The 21,022-nt window shown below is 46.0% G+C and overlaps 2 protein-coding genes across 2 annotated transcripts; both read right to left on the bottom strand.

Annotated features, from left to right (window-relative positions):
- Window positions 1-701: 701 nt before the first annotated feature.
- On the bottom strand, window positions 702-9,438 carry LOC144100099 (uncharacterized). Its single transcript, XM_077633137.1, has 8 exons — window positions 9,367-9,438; window positions 8,413-8,635; window positions 7,588-7,741; window positions 5,698-5,810; window positions 4,684-4,822; window positions 3,525-3,698; window positions 2,551-2,676; window positions 702-929 (listed from the first exon to the last, which is right to left on the bottom strand). The coding sequence occupies exons 1-8, from the start codon at window positions 9,413-9,415 to the stop codon at window positions 720-722; spliced, it is 1,188 nt and encodes a 395-aa protein (XP_077489263.1). The 5' UTR covers window positions 9,416-9,438; the 3' UTR covers window positions 702-719.
- Window positions 9,439-9,487: 49 nt separating this feature from the next.
- Window positions 9,488-14,705, bottom strand: LOC144100100 (uncharacterized). Its single transcript, XM_077633138.1, has 4 exons — window positions 14,498-14,705; window positions 12,246-12,261; window positions 10,337-10,434; window positions 9,488-9,597 (listed from the first exon to the last, which is right to left on the bottom strand). Exons 1-4 carry the CDS (start codon window positions 14,694-14,696, stop codon window positions 9,488-9,490), a joined length of 423 nt encoding a protein of 140 aa, XP_077489264.1. The 5' UTR covers window positions 14,697-14,705.
- Window positions 14,706-21,022: the final 6,317 nt, after the last annotated feature.

A 21,022-nucleotide genomic window follows, 5' to 3' on the forward strand; every position in this document is an offset into this window, starting at 1 on the left:
GTATAAAACAAGAACGATTTTCAATGAATTCTAGCGCTTGTGTGAGTGTTTTGGTCTGGGGATCCGTGTCGGAAGAGGCATACTCTAGTTTCAGGTGAGCAAGAGACTTGTATGGAAGTAGTTTTAGGGGCACAGGAGCGAGGAAAGAAATTATGGCGAATAAATCCAAGTATTCTGTTAGCATTATTAGTAATATGTGCAGTGTGCGTTTTCCATGACAAGTTGGCGGTAATAAATACGCCAAGACATTTATAATCAGAGAAGCCCTTCACTACGTGCTGCGTCCCTCGTAGCCTGAGTAGCTTTGGGACGTTAAACCCCAATAAACCATAAACCCAAAGAAGAATAGGTCATTTCACGCTATTCTGAAAAGACGTTTTACAATCAACCAGTTCCCACAAACCAGAGTTTTCTTTGTTTATAGAGGAATTGTTTATTGGCGGTGTTGGACTAAACAGGAAATTAGTAGCGTAACCTTTTTGAGATGGAATATAATTCAACAGAAAAGTCATATGCCGCTGGTAGGATTCCCTATGTCTCGTACGGTGCTCTACCAACAGAGCTACGTCGATGGCTATCCGAATTGCGTTGCGCGTAGCCTAACCTTGAAAGTTCACCACTCCCTACTCTAGAACGCAAATGAAGATGTAAATTAATTGAATGAATTCAATTCTTTTAAACAAATAACGTGCACAGGAGGAATTCGTTGTCCAGGAGACTCAGGATACGAGGCGCAGACAGGCGTCCTCGTCCTCCTCGGTCTTGAACTCCGTCCTGAAGAAGTCCAGTATCCTGCGCAGAGTTCGCAGCCTCGAGAAGTTCCCGTATTTGTTCCACGTGGGACAGTAGTTGGAGAAGTCTTCGTAGTCCAAGTCGAAGGCGACGATGCCGAAGTGTTTGGCCGCTTGCAGAGCCTGGACCTTGCACAGCTGTCAGGAGGGAGGAAAGGAAGGGCGGGGAAAGATAAGTAACGGGCCACCATCGCCATCTTCATTAACTCTATCACAAATCCCAACATCGTTACCCCTTCCTTAATCAATTCTTGCACTACTTAGCGTTTTTATGGAGGAAAAACGCTAAGGCACCCGTCTGCTGTGCGATGTCAGTGCACGTTAAAGATCCCCAGGTGGTCGAAATTATTCCGGAACCCTCCACTACGGCACCTCTTCTTTTTTCTTTCACTCCCTCCTTTATCCCTTCCCTTACGGCGCGGTTCAGGTGTCCAACGATATATGAGACAGATACTGCGCCATTTCCTTTCCCCCCAAAAAACCAACCAATTATTATTACTATCAACATCACCAGCTTGATTACTTTTTAATTTTTTTTAAATTTGTTTTTGGGGAAAGGAAATGGCGCAGTATCTGTCTCATATATCGTTGGACACCTGAACCGCGCCGTAAGGAAAGAGATAAAGGAAGGAGTCAAAGAAGAAAGGAAGAAAGAGGTGCCGTAGTGGAGGGCTCCGGAATAATTTCGACCACCTGGGAACCTTTAACGTGCACTGACATCGCACAGCACACGGGCGCCTTAGCGTTTTGCCTCCTTAACAGCTCGATAACAAGGCGCGAAGAAACAGACATTAAAACTTATTCATTAGTAGCAATGAAGAGCTGCTCAATTTCCGTCATTTCTTGTGTACCTTTCTTGAAGAAAGCTTGCTTCTATCATATTTAATAATCTTTGAAAGGAGATTCAGAAAGTTGACTGCTCTCCAGAGAACGTATTTACCAGATGTCTCGCACCATCTGATCTCAGTTTGTGCGAGTGATCTGCACGTGCGAAAAAGGACGCATTTTGATGGGAAATTCTTTTGGATTTCTCTCAAACACTTTGCATCGCCTTGGCTTTCACTGAATTCCATCAGCTTTTCAAAGCTGCTTTTCAATTTCTTTTGATTTCTATCCACTTCGCTTCAAACCTTTAGGTAGGGTATGGTATATGGTGTTCGAAAGCTTCCCCAAAGCGACATCAGCTATGAGGGACGCCGTAGAGTTCGGTTCGGGATTAAATTCGACCACCTAGGGTTCCTTAACGTGCTCTTCCACTGCCCATTAAACGTGCGACTTCCGCCCTTTCACTGCACGTGGGCGGCTGAAGCCTTAGGGGCTGAGCGCCTTTGGGGTTTGGCCACGCTGCCTCTGTGCCTTTGGAGTTTGGCTTTTGATTCCAAGGTCGCGGGTTCGATCCCGAACGCAGAGGGTTCAATGGAGGCGGAATACGAAAACACTCGTGTTTTTCGTGTTAACGCACGTCAAAGAATATCAGGTCGTCTAAATTAAAGTGGAGCCCTCCACTGCGGCGTCCCTCATTGCCCGTGTTTCACTTCTGGGGGTTAAACCCCGCAATTTATAATTTACAGTTTTTAAATCCTTGAAGATCCTTGAATGCACTGCACCTTTCACAATTTTTTTAATTAGGTTATTTCTTTTATCTCGACTTCATTCACCATTTTCCGCTCTGGTTCTCGCTCCCTCGACACCTGGCAAGAATAAAGTGTGTTTAAAAAATAAAGGGTGTTTTTTTTTAACCCACAAGTCGTGGTCCCACCTTTTGGCACAGGCCGTCCTCGTTGTCGTAGGCAAATAGCAGCCGCTCTTTGATGTGGCGGACAAGCACGGCGCCCTGCTGCTTGTTGTACTTGAATTGGTGCTTGAAGTCTTGGTGGCGACAGACCTGTCGTTGCGTAAAGGAACAAAAGGCGAAACGGTGTCTCGTTGTCCGATCGATGGCGAGCGCATAAATCAAGTCAGCAAACACAAAATTGTGTTCCAGAGCAGCAGTGTTTGAAGGTGAAATCCCCCAGTAACTGCATCTACTCTCAAAAATAGTTCAGCAAGAAACTAGGCCAGGAATCATGAGACCTGTAAGTAACCATGGAGTGTGTGAGTGCGCTAGAAGACGACCGCGGTCTTGAGCATGCCGAAACAACCCGTGAAAGGTTCTCTATATTAACCTCTTCGAAGGCAGTATAGATATCCTTACACCCCTACAAGGCAATTCGTAGTCCTGTAGAGTACTGATGATAATTATGGATCTTTATGGCGCAAGGGCATCTGGGGCCAAAACGTGCCACGGCACAAGCTACTTTCAACTACTCAAGGAGAGGTCAAAGACTCATTTTCCAAGCATTTCACCCTAGAGAAGCCGAGCACCAGACCAGGGGAAAGCTTGTGCCCATTGTATCACCGGTGGGTGCCCAGCGGCACTGGGGATCGAACCCCGCACCTCCCGCATGCGAGGCGGATGTTCAGCCACTTGGCCACCGCTACGGTGGCCAAGCGGTATTGCTACCATTTTCAACCCCACCCACCGAAAGAGTGGATCCTCATAGCTGTGCAGCTGCCAAACGAAGTGGCGCAGAAGTTACGAGAGGAATCTACATCTTTACTACCTTGTAAGGGAGCGCAAGTACTCAACTGCTACTCGCGAAGGCAACCCTTACTCCTTTAAATTACTGCCACCATTTTGAACACAGCGTGTGTGTGTGTGTGCGGGGGGGGGGGGGGGGAGGGGATGCTCACCTCAGTGTACGTGTCGAACGACGGTGCGCTGTAGTTGTTGACGCAGCGCGAGAGAAACTCGAACGTACTTCCGGGAAGAGGCATCGTCCATCGGCCCTTCATTGTGACTGAGATGGCCCACAGCGTTGGCTTCCCTAGGATGGTCAGTTTCCGGAAGGTGTTCACCGCCATTGTCTGCAAGGCGTGCGGGCAGATCTGTCAGCGACAGCGTGACTGTCGCAGACGTCGATGCACCAGAGTGGAAAGGGAAGATAGGATTCTTGGGCACTCAAAAGAACATGGGGCAGAAGGCACTTAAGCCTCACCACTCCTCTTGGACTTTATAGGACCCTCACTCTCCTTCTATCGCCAATTGTGACCGCACTTGGTCAGGCGAGGACAAGTCCTCTTGTAGAAACGTTAGTCAGTTTCTTTTTTTAGCGGCTTTCCTCCCACTTCTTATTCGTGTTGTGATGTCCTACACTTCATAAATCATTGTGCTTTGAAGCCAAGTTCTTTAACTTTACCATAGCGAAATTCTCATTGAATTATGGTTAGAAGTGAGTTTGTGTACTCTGTTCTTTAGAGTGTACGGTTTTTTTAGTGGGGCGAGAATTCACAAAGTCTCAAATTGCCATAGAATCCGACTATCTTAATCTCGCGTTCGCACTAAGACAAAATTAGGAGGTTGGCAGACTTTTTGTACCACCTAAGGCGTTCATATTAACTTCTCAGCGGTCAATACACCTGGTTCTTGAGTCAAGCAAAGCTGTTAAGTCATTTGATGGTGGCATGTCACTGCACCGAACCCGCGTCTTTCGGGTCAGCAGCCGAGTGCCATAACCGCCGAGGCACCACGGCAGCCGGACACTACGAATAAGGGCCACGACATACTTTTAAACTGAGATAAGATACCGTGGGAAATAGCTAGAATTGCAAACGAGGTTTCGCAAGTGGATATAATCAACGAGCTCTTTTTGTGCAGATGGGTGGTACGTCATGTAGTGTGCTTGCAATTAGTGCTCTACACAGTGCCACTGCATGCTAGGACGTGTACTTCAGTTCACGCTACGTTCGCCGCTGGCCAAGTCAGCACCGAAAAAAATCTATTAAGGTGCAGTTTTATCTCGGGGAAAAAAATCCAGACTAGGCGTGAAAAGCTCAGGTACGTGACTCTCACCAGGTCGTGCTGGTAACTGTTGCTGGCCTCTGGCGGCCTGCTCAGCGCAGTGGGAGGCATAACACGGCACTCGGCGAACGTGTTGTCGCCGTAATAGTAGTGGCCTTGGGCGATGACGAGGTCCGGCTGGTAGTAGCCTCTGCGCATGCGCAAATGGTCTTTGGTCTACACTCAGTGGCAGGGACATTGAACTTCGCAAAATTACGTACAAAAAATAAGTGCTGTGGTCGACCAAGCACCCCCGCACCGGAAACTGAATTTAAAGGCAATGTCATTGAAATATGGGCCACTTGGCGCAGTTTCTTAATTTCAATATTTCAGCGCAAAAGCCACGAGAAAAGAAGGAACAATGCAGGCCTTGCGCCATTCTTCCCAGTCCTGTGGTGTGTATTCTTTGTCTTTGTGCTTAGCGCTGAAACATTAAAATTAAGTACCTAAAAAACCTTCGGTAAGCTATATCAGCAACGAGGAGTACACAGAGTGGACCTTGCATTTTATCTATAAAATGTGGCTCTTCGTATGAGTTCCAAAACTTCATTGTTTATGGGTTGTTTAAAGCACTCTGGTGTATTCTGAAATGACGACGATTCCGTTAATTTGGTGGTCACATCACAAGTATCTACGGGAATTTGTTTCCGACCTATTTTATGCGTGTATTTTAAACCATTTTGACACCAATCGATCGTGAATAACAGGTCAACAGGCAGATGTTTTAGTCACTTTGTGCCCGAAAACTACTTAATGCCATCTAACTTTCTGCCTCTAAACAGAAACATCAAAATTAACTTTATGCAACAGCTATTGCAACAACGCCAATCACTGTGAAAGAATGCAATGTAAATGCGAGCTAAGATCAAAAACTAAAAGATAGGTGTTTTTAGCACCAGGCAGAGAGCACTAAATTGGCCGATTTAATTGAATACGAGAAAGACTATGAGTTTAATACTGAATATGGTATTCACTAAATTCAGCCATTTGATCTACAGATCCTCAGTGCATATTACCAGTCCTTACTGAAATTTTCCCCAGTAGTAGGCCTCCCACGTGATGTTCAGAACGACCATTGCGAAGAAAATGAAGGACGGGTGTCCGGCCCGCCGCTGGACCTGGGCGAGGCTGTCGAGGGCCTGAAATGAAACCGCGGTAAAAACGACAACAGCTCCAACGACCGCTCGGTGTCCGGTAGGCGAGGCAGAATGTAATCCGATTTGGCCGCACTGTTGCGGCTCCAAATGCGGAAAACGTTGACCCCATTTCCCGCGGCTGTCAAGTAAAACACAAAGTGAAGTTTGTGTGCCGTTAATCTGGAGTCGTTTACAAGATTCCTTTCTTGTGCGGAATCGCCCACATAGGCCAGACTGGGCGGTGTTTGAACATTCGAATCACAGAGCATAACAAGGACAACTCTTCCGGAGTACGCGAACATTTGCGCGAATGCCGAAATTACAGGTCTATTCTCAAGTAAACGCAAGCCTTGTCTCTGCACCCGGAAGGGCACACCATAAATCTGATGCAAGAATTCCATATAGCTTCGTGCGGAATTTGTGTCAGCAAGCTACTGTTTTAGCAGAAAAAAAAAGAAATAGGCTATCTTCGGAGGTTCCCATTTTGGTTTCTACTTGAGCTTGAATATATAACTGCTAGTTTTTGTTACTGCCGTTGTTGCATCGTATTTAAGTATTCCCTTCTTTTTCAGTAAACCATTTGTGATAATGGCGCGTGGTTTGTGTCTTCTGTCTTTCTCTACTTAAAAGTTCGCGCTCCCAAAAGATGAACAGCTTTCAAATCGCAAATATTTCTATTCTGTTGAGCCCTATTTTGTAGTCTTGTTGTTTTGCTGATGTCCTTGTCATTATTATGCTCTTATCTCTCTAATGTTTCAGCGAGTGAGAGTAAATAAATAAAATGAAATGCACTCTGCTTCGGTGAACGCAGCGGTGACTAGAATAGTTTGTTTTTCTTGTCAGGAAGATCGCAGTTGGCGTCTGGGTTTTTACACTCGGATTAAAAAATCGAGAAAATATTCGGTGTAGCCTATTCGGCCCAATATGTGTAAACACACGGGTCAGGCCGGGGACTACGTTTAAAATATTGCGTTCATCTTTTAGCTGCTGTGATGGCCAAAAAACTCAGAAACACATTTGCTGATAGCGTGTCAGCGAATACAACGTCAAAACCATAAACCAGAACTATTTCTGCAAGATATGAGCAAGTCAATATCGAGTAATATAGGCACGCTTGCCCTACTAAACTATCAAATAAGCTTCCTCAGTTTCCCAGTGGCAGCTTCAGTTAGTTTTTTAACACTCGACTCTCATGCGAGGATACATGCCAAAGCAGTTTGTTTGCCAGAACGCTGCAGCGTCGCTTTTTCAGTAATTTCCTTCAAACATAATCCGTTTAAAATAAAATTCGACTACTGATCCGGAGTTCCCGGGTTCGAACCCGACCGCGGCGGCTGCGTTTTTATGGGGAAAAAACGCTAAGGCGCCAGTGTGCTGTGCGATGTCTGTGCACGTTAAAGATCCCCAGGTGGTCGAAATTATTCCGGAGCCCTCCACTACGGCACCTCTCTCTTCCTTTCTTCTTTAACACCTCCTTTATCTCTTCCCTTACGGTGCTGTTCAGGTGTCCAACGATACTGTGCTATTTCCTTTCCCCAAAAACCAATTATTACTATTATTATTCACAATGAAATTCAAATTAAATTTAAGCGTTCGCTTATAATTCACAGGATCGGCCTCCTTGTGTTGAGAGTAGATTAAATCAGGCAGCGATCAGTCATTACCATCTAGCGAGTGCAGCCGCACGGCTACAAAGAAATGCATCATGAATTCATTAAATTAAAACGCAATATATGTTAAACACCCTGATTCGTCTACAGCTCGTGACGTCACAGGATACCTTGAGGCACTCGAAGGCCACCTCCACTTCCGATTGGCTCAGGCGCAGTGTGGGCGTGTCCAGGATGCCAAAGTGGTAAATGCCACGACTCCAGAAATACTCCAGCCGCAACGGTCCGGCCGCGCGCAGGTTTTCCTTCAGGATATGCGCCTTTCTGCGTGACGTCACATCCGGTAATCGAGCTTCAAATGAATGGAGGCAGGTTTTATCCGACCCCTCTCGATATCGTGCACTCAAGGAACGAGTCACATGAACAAGTAGAGCAGTAGAGCAAAAAGTGCCCAGAGGTGGAACGAAGTGGCTAACGAACATCATCAAAGTTTTACATATTCGAAGACTCTCAAAGTGTAGTACCCTCTCTCGAAGTGCAATGGCCGGATACGCGGGTATTATGCGCAGTAGTGTCACAACCAAAAGCTCATCAATGTCACGAACCGTCTGCTCATCAGTGTCATGTTGCGTTCCTTCGGAGGATATGGGGACAGTGAGGAACGGGGGCTGATGACGTTTACACCATTTGACGCATTTCTCATTACCGTCAGGTTGGTCATAAGCGGGCTGGACGGTAAACGCATAATCATGTTCTTGCATTCAAGAAAGGTCTAAGTTGGAGGCCCGTTCGATGCTAACAGAAGATACAGCGCTGGACTCAGGGAAGCGAAAACATATGCACCGTGCTTTTGCTTTATCGTCGTCTCGACGTTCCTGCAATTTCGTGTTCCCTAGCTACGAAGGTCATTCCTGCCATGGATGTCAAAACTGCACAATCGTTATTTCCGAGAAGCCGTTAAAGGCGGGATTCTCTACACGGAGGCGGTCGCTTACTTGAATGCGAAGCCGATACCGAAAGCTGTCTGCTTAAACTTGCGGTAATTGCCGGCGAAGATTTTCATGTCGTTCTCGAATCCCTTCGGATTGACCAGCACGTTGCGGTTATCCTTGAATATGGAGTCGTAGAAGAGGTAGTCGCAGAGGCCGTCTTCCGGGATCATGAGGGGTGTCCTTAAGTTGGTTCCCACAGTGCACACCATGGGGCGCTCCGGTAAAGCTGCGTAGATCGAGTGACGAAAGCAACATCACCATCGCCATCATCATAATCATCATCATCACCACAAACCCAAACACGTCTATAGGCCTCTCCCACTTATTCCTAATGAACCCTGGCCCACCTAGCTTTCGGCCACCTTACGTTTGCAAGCTTCCTGTATTAAAAAATTACCGTCGAGAGTATGACACACAAACGATGTGCAACTAACTCCACATCGACCATGTCCACTATTCTGGGGCGAAAACTTTGAAAATTAAAAAATTGTAAGACACTGGTATAGAATTATTGAAGGTAATGGTTCATTCTGATATGTAGCAAATTTTTTCTTTTAAAGTGTTTCGATCAATCGCATCGAACAGTTAATACTACCATAGAAGACCATTGAGGAACGCTTTTGACGACTACAAAAACGTTTATGAAAAAACATACAACACTGTCGTCAGGTGATCCGGGGATATATTGAATGTTGTAGTGAAATCTTACGTTACAAGAAAAAATTGCGTTCATAAATAGCTTCCTGCTCAAAAACGCTTTTGTCCAGAATTGCTGGGTATGAATGCAACTAGGAACATTTATGTTTCAAGCAGTGCATCCCCCCCCCCCCCCCAAAAAAAAAGAAGAAAAATTGAGGGAAAGGATTTCAATCTGGAAAGCCTGGTCGCACAAAACTGAAAGCATGACAGACCAACACAAGGAACGGGGCTGAGATGAATCGCCAAAGGCGCACTAACCTTGGCGCGGAGAGACGGTCGACGTCGATGTGGTCGTAGTGGTCCGCATGGTCGGCGGTGGCGGCTCGAATGTGCGAGCAGTGGCCCGTTCCGTCGTTGTAGGTGCCAAGGTGGCTTTGGTTTACGGTTTCGTTATCTGGATGTAGATATCATGTCGTTCTGGTTTCGGAACGGGGTAGCTCAGGTCTAGGTAGTCGTCTTCGGCCGCCTCGGTGGTAAAGGCGGGGAAATCTGCGTACGTATTTATTTCTTAATTTATTTTCGTTACACTGAAAGGTATTGAATAGACGAAACAGGAGGAGTGGATGCATGCAAATGGTGAGAAAAGGAACGACGAATCCACAAATAAGAGGAACCGCAACGTAGACGCTTTCACGAAAGAGAGAGAGCCGTGAAATAATAATAATAATTGGTTTGGGGGGAAAGAAAATGGCGCAGTATCTGTCTCATATATCATTGGACACCTGTACCGCGCCGTAAGGGAAGGGATAAGGGAGGGAGTGAAAGAAGAAAGGAAGAGGAGGTGCCGTAGTGGAGGGCTCCGGAATAATTTCGACCACTTGGGGATCTTTAACGTGCACTGACATCGCACAGCACACGGGCGCCTTAGCGTTTTTCCTCCATAAAAACGCAGCCGCCGCGGTCGGGTTCGCACCCGGGAACTCCGGATCAGTAGTCGAGCGCTCTAACCATTGAACCACCGCGGCGGGGCAGAGAGAGCCGTGAAAAATAGAATTTTCGACAGCACAACATAAACACGGGCGCGAGGGAATCCTCAGACCGCTAGAGAGCGCTAAGAACAAGACCTGGGACCGGACCAAGACAAGTCCTTTTAGAGCATAGCTCCTTTGATACAGGATGGATTAGCATAAATCTAGAGCGTATCAAATCTCTTCCTTGATTGAGCCTACAACTGTGAATGAAATTGTGTACACTGCATAAAAAAGCGCCCCGGATTCAAAGTGCTCACCGCTCATCAACGCTATCGCTGAAATGGCCAGTGTGGTGAGTATGAAGAAGATCATGCCGCAGATGATCATCGTCTGCGTCAAGCTGCTCTTCTCTTCCCTGTGCGAGAGAGAGAGAGAGAGAGAAAGGAATATCATTACAGAGAGCCTTGGAGGTTTAATAATAACTAATAATAATGGGTTTTTGGGGAAAGGAAATGGCGCAGCATCTGTCTCATATATCGTTGGACACCTGAACCACGCCGTAAGGGAAGGGGTAAAGGAGGGAGTGAAAGAAGAAAGGAATTAAGAGGTGCCGTAGAGGAGGGCTCCGGAATAATTTCGGCCAGGTTTCAGATTCCGTTTCGGACAGTTTATCGTCAGTCATTCAACAATGTGACGTACGTTTAGCCGCTGCCAAATTAAGCTACGCCACACATGAACAGCAACCACTGAAGCTTGATTACTCTTCGATCTTATATTGCACGTTTGCTCGTACAAGCTTCGAACCTCACTTGCAATCAATAGCGTAACATTTGTGGTACCCGAGCTGAAAACAGCAAAAAGCCACTTGTCGATTGTTTTCCTCGAAAAAATTCACAGCCAAGCGCAGAGCAGCGCTGGCCACGTGTTCATTGTCTGGCCTCTGGTGGTATCTATCGGAAGCCTCCGTGCAACTCATTTGGGTGGTTTCTTTGATCTAGAATAACAAAATTTGGGACTACGGTTCAGATAGTTTGCCCTTGCTAGTGGCCATATTGATTTCTCTTTAAAATCTAAGGAAGGCATTATTGGGATCCCGAACCCACATATAGATTAAATCCTTTAATAAAGCAAGTGTTCCGGTGGCGTACCCTGTAGGTGTCCTGCAATGCTGATTGCGTGCTGGAACGTAGCACTGATCTTCTTCAGACAAACGTAACCTCCGAAGTTTAAAGTCAAGATTTTGGCAGAAGCCCGTTTGGTCTGAGTAGTACATGAATAAAAAATAAAAAATGCACCGATTAAAAGAAAGAGTGAGAAAGATTGCCAAGTGGAGGCGAAACGCCATGTAATCTTTTTTGTCGTTGGCGCCAAATATTTTTTGGTCAGGCTCAAAATTTATTGACAATTTGTGAAAAATTTAACACCTGTCGAGGTTGGAATACCGTTAACTGATCTATACAGAAGTGCCGCAAATATAGCTTTTCTGACGACCTGTCTTTCCTTACACTCATGAGCAGTCGTAAGTTTTTTAACGCCGAACTTTCGCACGAGCCATAAATATGACATTTTTAAACTCGTGATAACGCGTAGAGAAGAAAAAAAAATCCTCAGTGTATTTCTGAAAAGAGACATATGATGAAAGCGGCTGTTAAGCATCGGTGCATCTTGCAAATCGAAAAACCTAATTTATTTAGCCCAGTGCCTCCGCTAGCAAGACCATGATACCGCATTAGAGTAACTTGAAAGAAAAAAAATTATTTACACTATTAAGATTCAAAAAATTGTAAAATCAGCTGCATTTATTCCTCTGCCTGCGGTCAGCCTGCTTTTATTCATGATTATTCCCTTGTTAAAGTCTTCATCTTGTATGCTTCTTTCCAAGCACGCTGGTCTGATTGTGCCATCATTGTACAAGATAGCCCAAAACAACGTCAAGGCTAGACAGCATGTTTGTGTTTGGGGACGTCATACGCACGAAGATCTAAAACACCCATGATGTCCTCCAACAACAGCCTTGGCAGAGCAAGAAAGCGATTGCAGTGTTTTTTCGAAGTAAAGCCCGATCATTACACAGCCACAGTACAGAAAAAAAAAGTGGACAGAAAGCTTCAGCAAAGCTTTGTTTGGTTATGAAGTTTTTCAACTTATTTGGTATATATTCCCCAAAAGGCTAAAAAGAAACATAAAAACTGTTAAACCTTGCAAAATCATTCCAGCATTACTTACTCTTTATCTTTCCACGCTGGAAGAAAACGAAAACAATGTTTCAGCTCACAATGCGAACATTTCGACGGGCTGCTCAGTTTGTATGAGTTTGCGAGTACTCCTGATTCAGTCTAAAGTGCGTACTATGAGCAGGTCGCAGTCCATCTTGGTTTCACGGTCAGGTTCAGTAATAGGAATGATTTATGTTTACGTAGACAAAGGTACTGAGAGGTGGAGACTCACCCATCGTTTACACACCGAAGTTGGGAGGCTCTGTTATAAGAATGTTTTCTGTTGAATCAGGCCCTTTGGTACCATAAGCGTGATAACGGCGAAAACCACGTTGGGCATTTCAGTTTCCAAAAATATACGAAATAACTGCAGAGCATTTCTTTCTTGCAATATTGCTTTGCTGAGATGCTGCCAATTTCAGCTCCTCTTTTTTGTGCGCCTTAATATCATTGTTGCTGACAGCATCGCAGAAGGAGGAGTACATCAGGAGCGTACGAGGGGCATGTCAGGAGTATACGACGAATATTTTTCTCATGCTCTTGTTACACCCCTGCTCTTCCCTCATACTCCCCTCATACGACGAATGTAATAAGAGCCTCGTACAACCGGTCAAATGTTTTGCTATCTGGAGCAACGCCGACCTTTCTTTGCTTCAAAGCCTTATGACGGAGCAAGTTTGAGAAACGTTGAAGGCTATGCGCACGTTCACAAAGCGCGCCACAGCGAACGTCTTCTACAACGCCGTTCCTTCTCCTGGACGCCGACTCTTTTAGGGCATTTCAGAGAAAGTCTAAGCATGCGCATGCTTATAGCACAAATATGCCTGAATGGCAAGCGAGTTGAACGAAATACTTTTTATCTTATATGCCGAATCTTCACAATGTTAACAACAGACCGAGGAACCAAAATTTCAAAATGAGCAGCGCAAGTTTAAATATGAAAAACCAAACCATGGATCTTTCATTTCTTAACTTCCATTGCTCTTTTTCCTCTGAGCTGTTATCAACACTACGCGAAACGTCGATACACTTGACAGCTGCAGCTTGCCAGAAGGCTGGAAGGCAGGAACGGGTGCTCTCGAAACTTGAACGTACAACAGCCGTTCTGTCCTTGGCAGTTTGCAACGGCCATCAAAATGCCACCCCGTGGGTCTCAAGCGACAAGATATAAATTGTATAAGAACCTAATCAAACGACGCATCTCCAAAACATTTATATTCAGATCTATGAAGATTGGATATCGACATTGCGAATATTTCTAAAACAGCTTTTTTTAAAAGATGAATGAAGCGCTCACGCCATGAACTAAAGAACCAAAAATGCATGTTTTGGCTTATCTCACGGTTAAGCATGTTCGGCCTATTGTTAATTTCAAATTATCGACCGACTGCTACATTGTTAACGTTTTTCTCATCAGCAGAGACAAAATCATTTCACCACCTTGCCATAAGGCGGGTTGGTTTGAGAGGAGGAGGAAAACCTGAAGGTGGGCACTAAGGCCCAGTGAAAAGGGCGCGCACGCGCGCAAAACGACATGCGTGCTCATGCCGGCGGCTTGTTAGTAATCTGCTAATGAGGGGTGCCGTCCATAAAAAGAAACAGCTTTCCAGATCACGTTCCCAGCTCCATGCGCCTTGGGAGCATGAGTTTAGCCTTTATTTTTTCGCCGTTTGCCTCCGCCATAAGGTCCTGGCGCACCGAAACAAGTCGGGAGCTCCGCGAGATAGCTTGCGATTTAGCCGGCTGTACGCTGGCTGGCTGTAAGCCTGATACAAGAGCTGGCATTTTTCAAAGCATGAAGCTACTCATAAAAACTCGCCGGCGATACACATCAAGTGCATTCAGTGCCTTTGTGGCTCTTGCATGATACTGGGTACACTTTGAAAACGCGGAAGGAGTAGCCTATTTTGTATCATTTATATGTTTTTAACTTTCACGCCTTGCATGGATAGAAGGAACAGTGCGAAAAGACGAGGACAAACACAGAAGCTTACAGGACATTGTCTGTCCTCGTCATTTCCCCGCTGCTCCGTCTAGCTGTGCAAAAGTACCAACAAGCCCAAACCACAACTATAGTACACTTCACACCTTCTCTGCTTTGTTTCCAAATTCCAAGCTATTTTGTTCCTGTTCTCTAAGCCATATTATTTCTATTTCTGCGACGGTCCGGTCAATGTTTTTAGTACGCTTCTACGCCTGCAGTACTTCAGCCTGTCCCTCGCTCGACTGTGCAGCTTGACTGATGGCAAAGAGCTTTCGTACGCATTGACATTGCTGATTCCGGCTGGTTCGGGGCAGCCACCAGATCTGGGTCAGGCGTCACCGGAGGGTACGGGACTTCGCAGTAGGCTCCTTGTTGGGCCGGTCCGTACATGGCCTGCTGTGCCATGTCATAGGCGTACAGCATGCCCTGCTGCACAGCGTCGTCCCCCGGCTCCCGGTAGGCGCCGGCGTTGGCCATTCAAAACACAGAGCTTGGAACCTGTAGAAACAAAATTAAACTGTGCCAACATCGAATACGCATATCGCCACAAGAAAATAAAACAATAAGGGAAACTGTAACGCTGAAGTTGTACCGCGTACAAACTCGCTTGTTCCGCAGGCATGATTCGCATGTTCTGGGTCTCCCGCAAACAACAGGAACACACCATGCTGACCTCTTCCTCATATCTACGGTAGAGAGCGCCAGTAGCCAGTTTTCTTCCATTCGCACCAATTCCTGCTAGGCCTCTGTCAGCACAGCCAGGGGTGTATTTATTCACAAATATACTGCAGGCTATTTTTAGCCCTAGCTGGAGGGCAATAAAAGAAAAAAACGGCCGTGGCTTAGCTTGGTTAAGCCTGATGATTGCGAAGGCGAGAGGAGCGGAGCTGTTTTATACAGCTGGTATGACGTCACACCGACCGTAGAACCCCTGGTGAGAGGAGCGGGAGTTAAGCCGCCGTTGGTGGCTACCGCCTCGCCTCGCGACGGCGTGAGATGGGGCCCCGTTTTTACACAGCTGGTGTGACGTCACTCTAGGTCACGTGGTGTGACGTCACGCAGCGAGGTCACGCTAAAGGTCCGTGGTGCCTACCACCGCCTCGCCACGGAACGGGCTGAAGTGCGACCTAAAGTAGTATTGCTTCGCAATAAAAGACTTGAACAACATTACGACAAAAGTCGTCGTCGTCATCCTCATCATCAGCCTGACTACGCCCACTTCAGGGTAAAGGCATCTCCCATGTCTCTCCACTTAACCCTGTCCTTTGCCAGCTGCGCCCACCCTATGCCTGCAAACTTTTTAACCTAATCCGCCCACCTAACTTTGTGCCGGCCCCTGCTACGCTTGCCTTCTAGTGGAATCCACTCCGTTACCCTCAAGGACCAGCGCTTATCTTGCTCGGCAAAAGCAGTGTTAACATAAGAGCAAAAACAAACAAGACAGTAAGTATTCAAAACACTGCTTAAAACAGGCTCAAATTATAACCAACCAAGAACAGACGCTCTATTTCAGCCACAAAATTTGTTGACTCAAAAACTGAATTCCACTCAGCCACCCTGTGAAAAAAAAAAACTGCCTTTAAAATATTCATTATGCGCAAAAATAGGTGTTAAACAGCCTTTATGAGAGCCTTGTAGTCCTGGAACAGCCAAGTGCCAACAAGACAAGGCGAGCCGGATACCAGTACGCCCACACCATTTAGGCATTGCTGCGATAGATGATTTGGCGCAGGTGCTAGAATACAGTGAGCAGAACAGCGCCGAAAACTCGGACGAAAGGCACGTAAAGCATTGTTGCATGTTGGAGCTCTTCTACGACAGCGAACATTTCACAGCCGTTTTTGCAATCCGGCACCCAGAGACCGAAAAAAAGTGAAACAGGGGAATAGATATATAAACTGTAATTCCTTTATCTCGGTCCGTAAACCACCTTAGCACTGGTAAAAATATGCGTGTAATGGTGGCGTGACGATTATGAAAAAAGGCTAAGCGCTGTAACTGTTTCAGTCGAGGTGGACGCTCGAGGTTCGCAATGAGAGAAGAAATGAAGGCAGAAGTGAAAGAAGAGAGAGAGAGAGGCGACCTCGGGTCCCTTAACGTAAACTCCGTTTGGTCCGAATGCCATTCGAAGTGTCGAATACTATTTGACTCAAATGCCACTCAAAGTTTACGTAGCATGGGTATTATGACAGAATTGCAGTAGCAGTAGCAGAGTAATAGCACAGCGCTACAACTCTGATGCTGTTCAAATGTTATAATGTGCTCCAGGAACACGTGTTTTGATCTCAAGGATCGACGTAAAATATATCTTTGTCCGAGTATACATGCCAATTATAGTTAAACTGAAATGAGACAGGCCTGTATACAGGTCTCAAACCGCGTATAGAGAATTCGTCAGTTTTTACGAGTTCCAAAGATTATAAACTGTCTTTCTGTTGTAGCAATATTGAACTTTGCCATGTCGTTTTAGCAGACGACACAAGGTTGACCAGCGTTTGCCAGTATACTTCTAATACTGGATGAGTGATGGCACAGTTAGGCCAATATCGACAGCTTTCTAGAATGGCACAGCCAATTGTGGCAAACAGCGGAGGAACTGTGGCTAACATGGCCAGTGATAGCCACGATTCCAAGATGGCACAGCCAGCAGTGACAAAGAGTGGGAGAATTCTGGCTAACGTGACCCATGATAACCATGATTTGATGATGACCCAGCCAGTACTGGAAAAGCGACGGAGGACCAGGACCATCATTGGATATGTTAGTGAGTGGTTCAGCCAATATAAGATGCTCTTTGCGAACTTTGCGCCTACTTACGGCCGTGTTTGCCAACAGATTTCTAATATCGGCCCGCTGTAATGTGCTACCTGGGATACGCTGACATCGCACACAGAACGGGCATTCTTCCACTTTGCCTAACCCGGCTGCCGTGACCGGGATTTCATCCAACGACATTATGATCCGCACCCAACCGCCTTAGGCACTGAGCTATCGCGGCTGGTTGGTGCCTTCAGACCAGAAGTAAGAGATGGTCTAGGGGTCATCAGTGTGGCAGAGGGTGACGTGCTGGCTCACCGAGTAGGCCCGACGAAGAGATCCCTCAGGGGTGCAGCTGCCCACTCGAAGCGTCCAGGAGGCTCCTTCTGTGCACACGGCTCTAGGCTCGCGCTGATGATGAATATGATAATGCTGATGATGATGATGATGGCCTCTGGCTGAATGGCACGTACCCACGGTGGGGGATTGGCCAGGGTACATTGTTGATACAAACGCACACATGGGTAAGGAGTGGAGTAATTGGATAATTTTGTGAAGAAGACGCAAATCTGGATGAAAAAAAGGTTAAAAATAAAGGAATTGAAAAGCTGTGAATTCACATTTTATTCACATGCTCGCGCTGATCTGTCTTCTTTTTTTTCTTTGTCGAAGCGCCCCATCATGCCCAACAATACTGGGCAAAATCATTTTTGAGCGGGAAACCGTTTATGAACCTAAATTTTTTCATACCAATGCAATATTTCATTATAACAATCAATATGCCCGCAGTTCATCAGACGAAAGTCTTGAATTTTTTTCTATCAACGTTTTTGCTCTCATCAAAAGAGCTTCCCATTGGTTTTCTGCGGAAGTTTTAACTGCTCGATGAGAGTGATGGAAACACTTTAAAATAAAGACTGCTACATATCAAAAGAACAGACCATTACCTTCAATAATTCCATAGCAGTGTTTTACAATTTTCCAATTTTCAAAACTTTTGCCCGAGAAAGCTAGACTTGATCGAGTGAGGGAAAATGAAAATTGTGTCATCCGCAACGCTACAGCGAAATTAGGGTAAGAAATTGGACGGACATATGTAGACAACACGAATGTAAGAATTTTTCTCGGAAATCGTGACGTGCGCTGCTTTACAAATCTGAAATTGAAAATTTTCCCCCAGTGGACAATAATTACCACTAAAGGGGACAAGCAATTAGACGACGTAGCCATCAGGGGGCGCTCCGTCCTGGAACAAGTAGAAGAAGAAGCGCACTCTCTCAGGCCTTAGCGGTGGATGCTCCAAGCTCCGCCGTTCCATGTCGCCATCGGCGTCCCGTCGACCTGGAACCATGACTTCGACTCCCAGCGAAGGAGTCGTGTACTACTACTCCCAAGAGCGTACGTATTATTGAGCAAGTTCTTTTCCGGCCTTGCAACCAAAGCGACAAGCCTGGCACACCCGTGTGTTGCATGCGCCCTCAAATCTAATCTCTGGCAAACAGGCGAGCGGCAGCTTGCAGTCGGGCTGTGTCTTGCTACCTCAGCCACTACTTGAAAGCTGATCTCACGTCGATATTCCTCAGAACGGCGTCTGTGCGACTTTCTGGACCATTTTACAATCTTTCTCCTGTTGAACTAAGTCTAAGGTGATCTGAAAGAGTTCTGCATTTCAATACGAATGCAGTTGGTAGAAACTGGCGAAAAAGTGCAAAATCATGCCACTTGCACTGCCCTCCTGTGGTTAGAGTTCAGAGTTCTTCGATGGTTAAGGCGAAGGTTATGGCCTTCCTTACAAGCATCAAATAAATCAATGTCGACAAGTGCGCTCGTTATAACGCGTCTTGTGTAAATGGGCTTCAGTTCTGTTTGTGCTAGAAAGCACGTCTTTCTCTTATATTAAGGTTTTGAAAAGTTTACGCTCTTTAGTAAGGAAAGAAGATTAGATGAACTATCAGTCGATCACGCTACAAAGTGCGCTAGCATCATCTTATTAAATTTGTGAGTCACCGGCTTACCTCAGTAACAAATTTTCGACGCTTACCTGCAGTTAGTATCAGCTGCTAGCCAGATTGTGTTTATAAAGATCAGCATCGGGTCGGCCATGTTGGACAAAAACCGCGAATTCGCGATGGCGTTATATCGGACAGCTCTGTTCATTGTATCGAGAACAGTGATGCGTCCAAAACGACAATCTGATTTTAACATTTCTATGCGCTCCGAGCTAGTTTATAGCATAGCTAGGTGCCGCTTGACTGATATGATAAGATTGCTGCATTTCTTTTTTTTTTTTGCAGCTGACGAGACCGGAGTTGCGTCTCCACGAGGTGAGAAATTCTTCCTGCCCCAACGGCACTTGCATAAAAAGCATGATAATAATAAGCATGCATAATAGGCTCGCATAATAAGCATAATAATAATAAGCATGCATAATAAGCTTGCATAATAAGCATGCATAAAAAATGGTGGCGTGACTACAATCTTCAACTATCCGCTGCCGCGGCTCTGTGGCCTTGGCGTCCGGTTGCTGATCCTAAGGTCGCAGGATCGAATCTCGCCCGCGGAGGCCGCATTTCGATGGAGGCGAGCTCGCAATAACGTCCAGGCGCTATGTGTGGTTGATGCGCGCACGTTGAAGAACCCCAGCTGATCTAAATTAATCTGGAGACCTCCACAATGGCGTCCCTCATAGCCCATGTGTCTCTTCAGGACTTTAAACCACACAGTTCACGATTTGCAGTTGAAAATTATTTAAATTTGTCGTCAGCTTGATCTCATACTGCGCTACTCCAAAGCCGTCAAATGTCATGAAGATAACATACGTAGATCCGCACCCACCGTTGAAATGTTTGATCGTTTCTGTAAATGCTTCCTACTGGAGTTGATTCGCGCATTCGCCTTCTCTGTGTGGTTCTATTCCATTTGGCCAGACGTGATCACGTGACTCTCAAGCTTTCATGCATCGCAGAGAAGCGCACGCCTCCTCTGCAGAGGATGCAGTCGACTGCGGATGGTAGAGAACTGACTGAGGCAAACATTTTTTGTGTGATTTGCGGGTGTTTTGTCTGCCTTAGTGAATAATTTAAACAAAAATTTTTGTTATATCTTTATAACATATTTTTAATTCGTTAGTAATTTTGACTGAGTCATGTGTGACGTCACTGCATGTTGGCCAGTCAGCATGGCGGGGTCCTAGGCCGACGCCAGAGAACCAGGAAGATCGTCCTTAACAGCTGTCAGTGCAAAATTCGGAGGTTAACCGAGGGCCGCGCCACTTTCGGCACTCAAATGAACTGCTTGAAAGTGTTCAAGAAGAATTAAAGAATGCTATTAGTGCGTCACTGCCGTTCACAGGTGGCGCCACTTTCTGCTAGCGTCCACAAACGCGATATTTTTGGGATGTAAAGCGTTGTTTCGCAGGTCGGCTGAATAAATATCGCTGGGCATAAGCTGCAGCGAAATATGTAGCTGCGGCGAAGTGGTGTCAGCCAGTACCACTGTACACGGGACGTATTAACGGTTTGTAGGACGCGCACAATTAGTAGAAGGGCACTGACATAGATAGACAGCTATTCTTGTTCGCTTTGAGGGTGCATTTACCTTTTAAACTGCAACAGTGCACTGCGGGCTCTTGTAACTCTTGGCGCGTTAAAAATAAAAAAGCCTTAAATCTTAAGAACCGAAACTTTAGTCAGACTGCGTCTTTATGGAGGCAAAACGCTAAGGCACCCGTGTGCTGTGCGATGTCAGTGCACGTTAAAGATCCCCAGTTGGTCGAAGCTATTCCGGAACCCTCCACTATGGCACCTCTTTCTTCCTTTCTTCTTTGACTCCCTCTTTTATCCCTTTCCTTACGGCGCGGTTCAGGTGTCCAACGATATATGAGACAGATACTGCGCCGTTTCCTTTCCCCAAAACCAATTAGCCAGGCTTCGGTACTCTGACGTCAGGAATCGCTTTTTTACTCGAGTCAATTTGAGCATGAATGACCATTCGGTGGAGTTTGTCCGTGTTGCGAAGTACGAGGTATATCCAACGGTTTTAAGAAA

The sequence above is a fragment of the Amblyomma americanum genome, chromosome 8, assembly GCF_052857255.1.
Source record: "Amblyomma americanum isolate KBUSLIRL-KWMA chromosome 8, ASM5285725v1, whole genome shotgun sequence".
Taxonomy (NCBI): domain Eukaryota; kingdom Metazoa; phylum Arthropoda; class Arachnida; order Ixodida; family Ixodidae; genus Amblyomma; species Amblyomma americanum.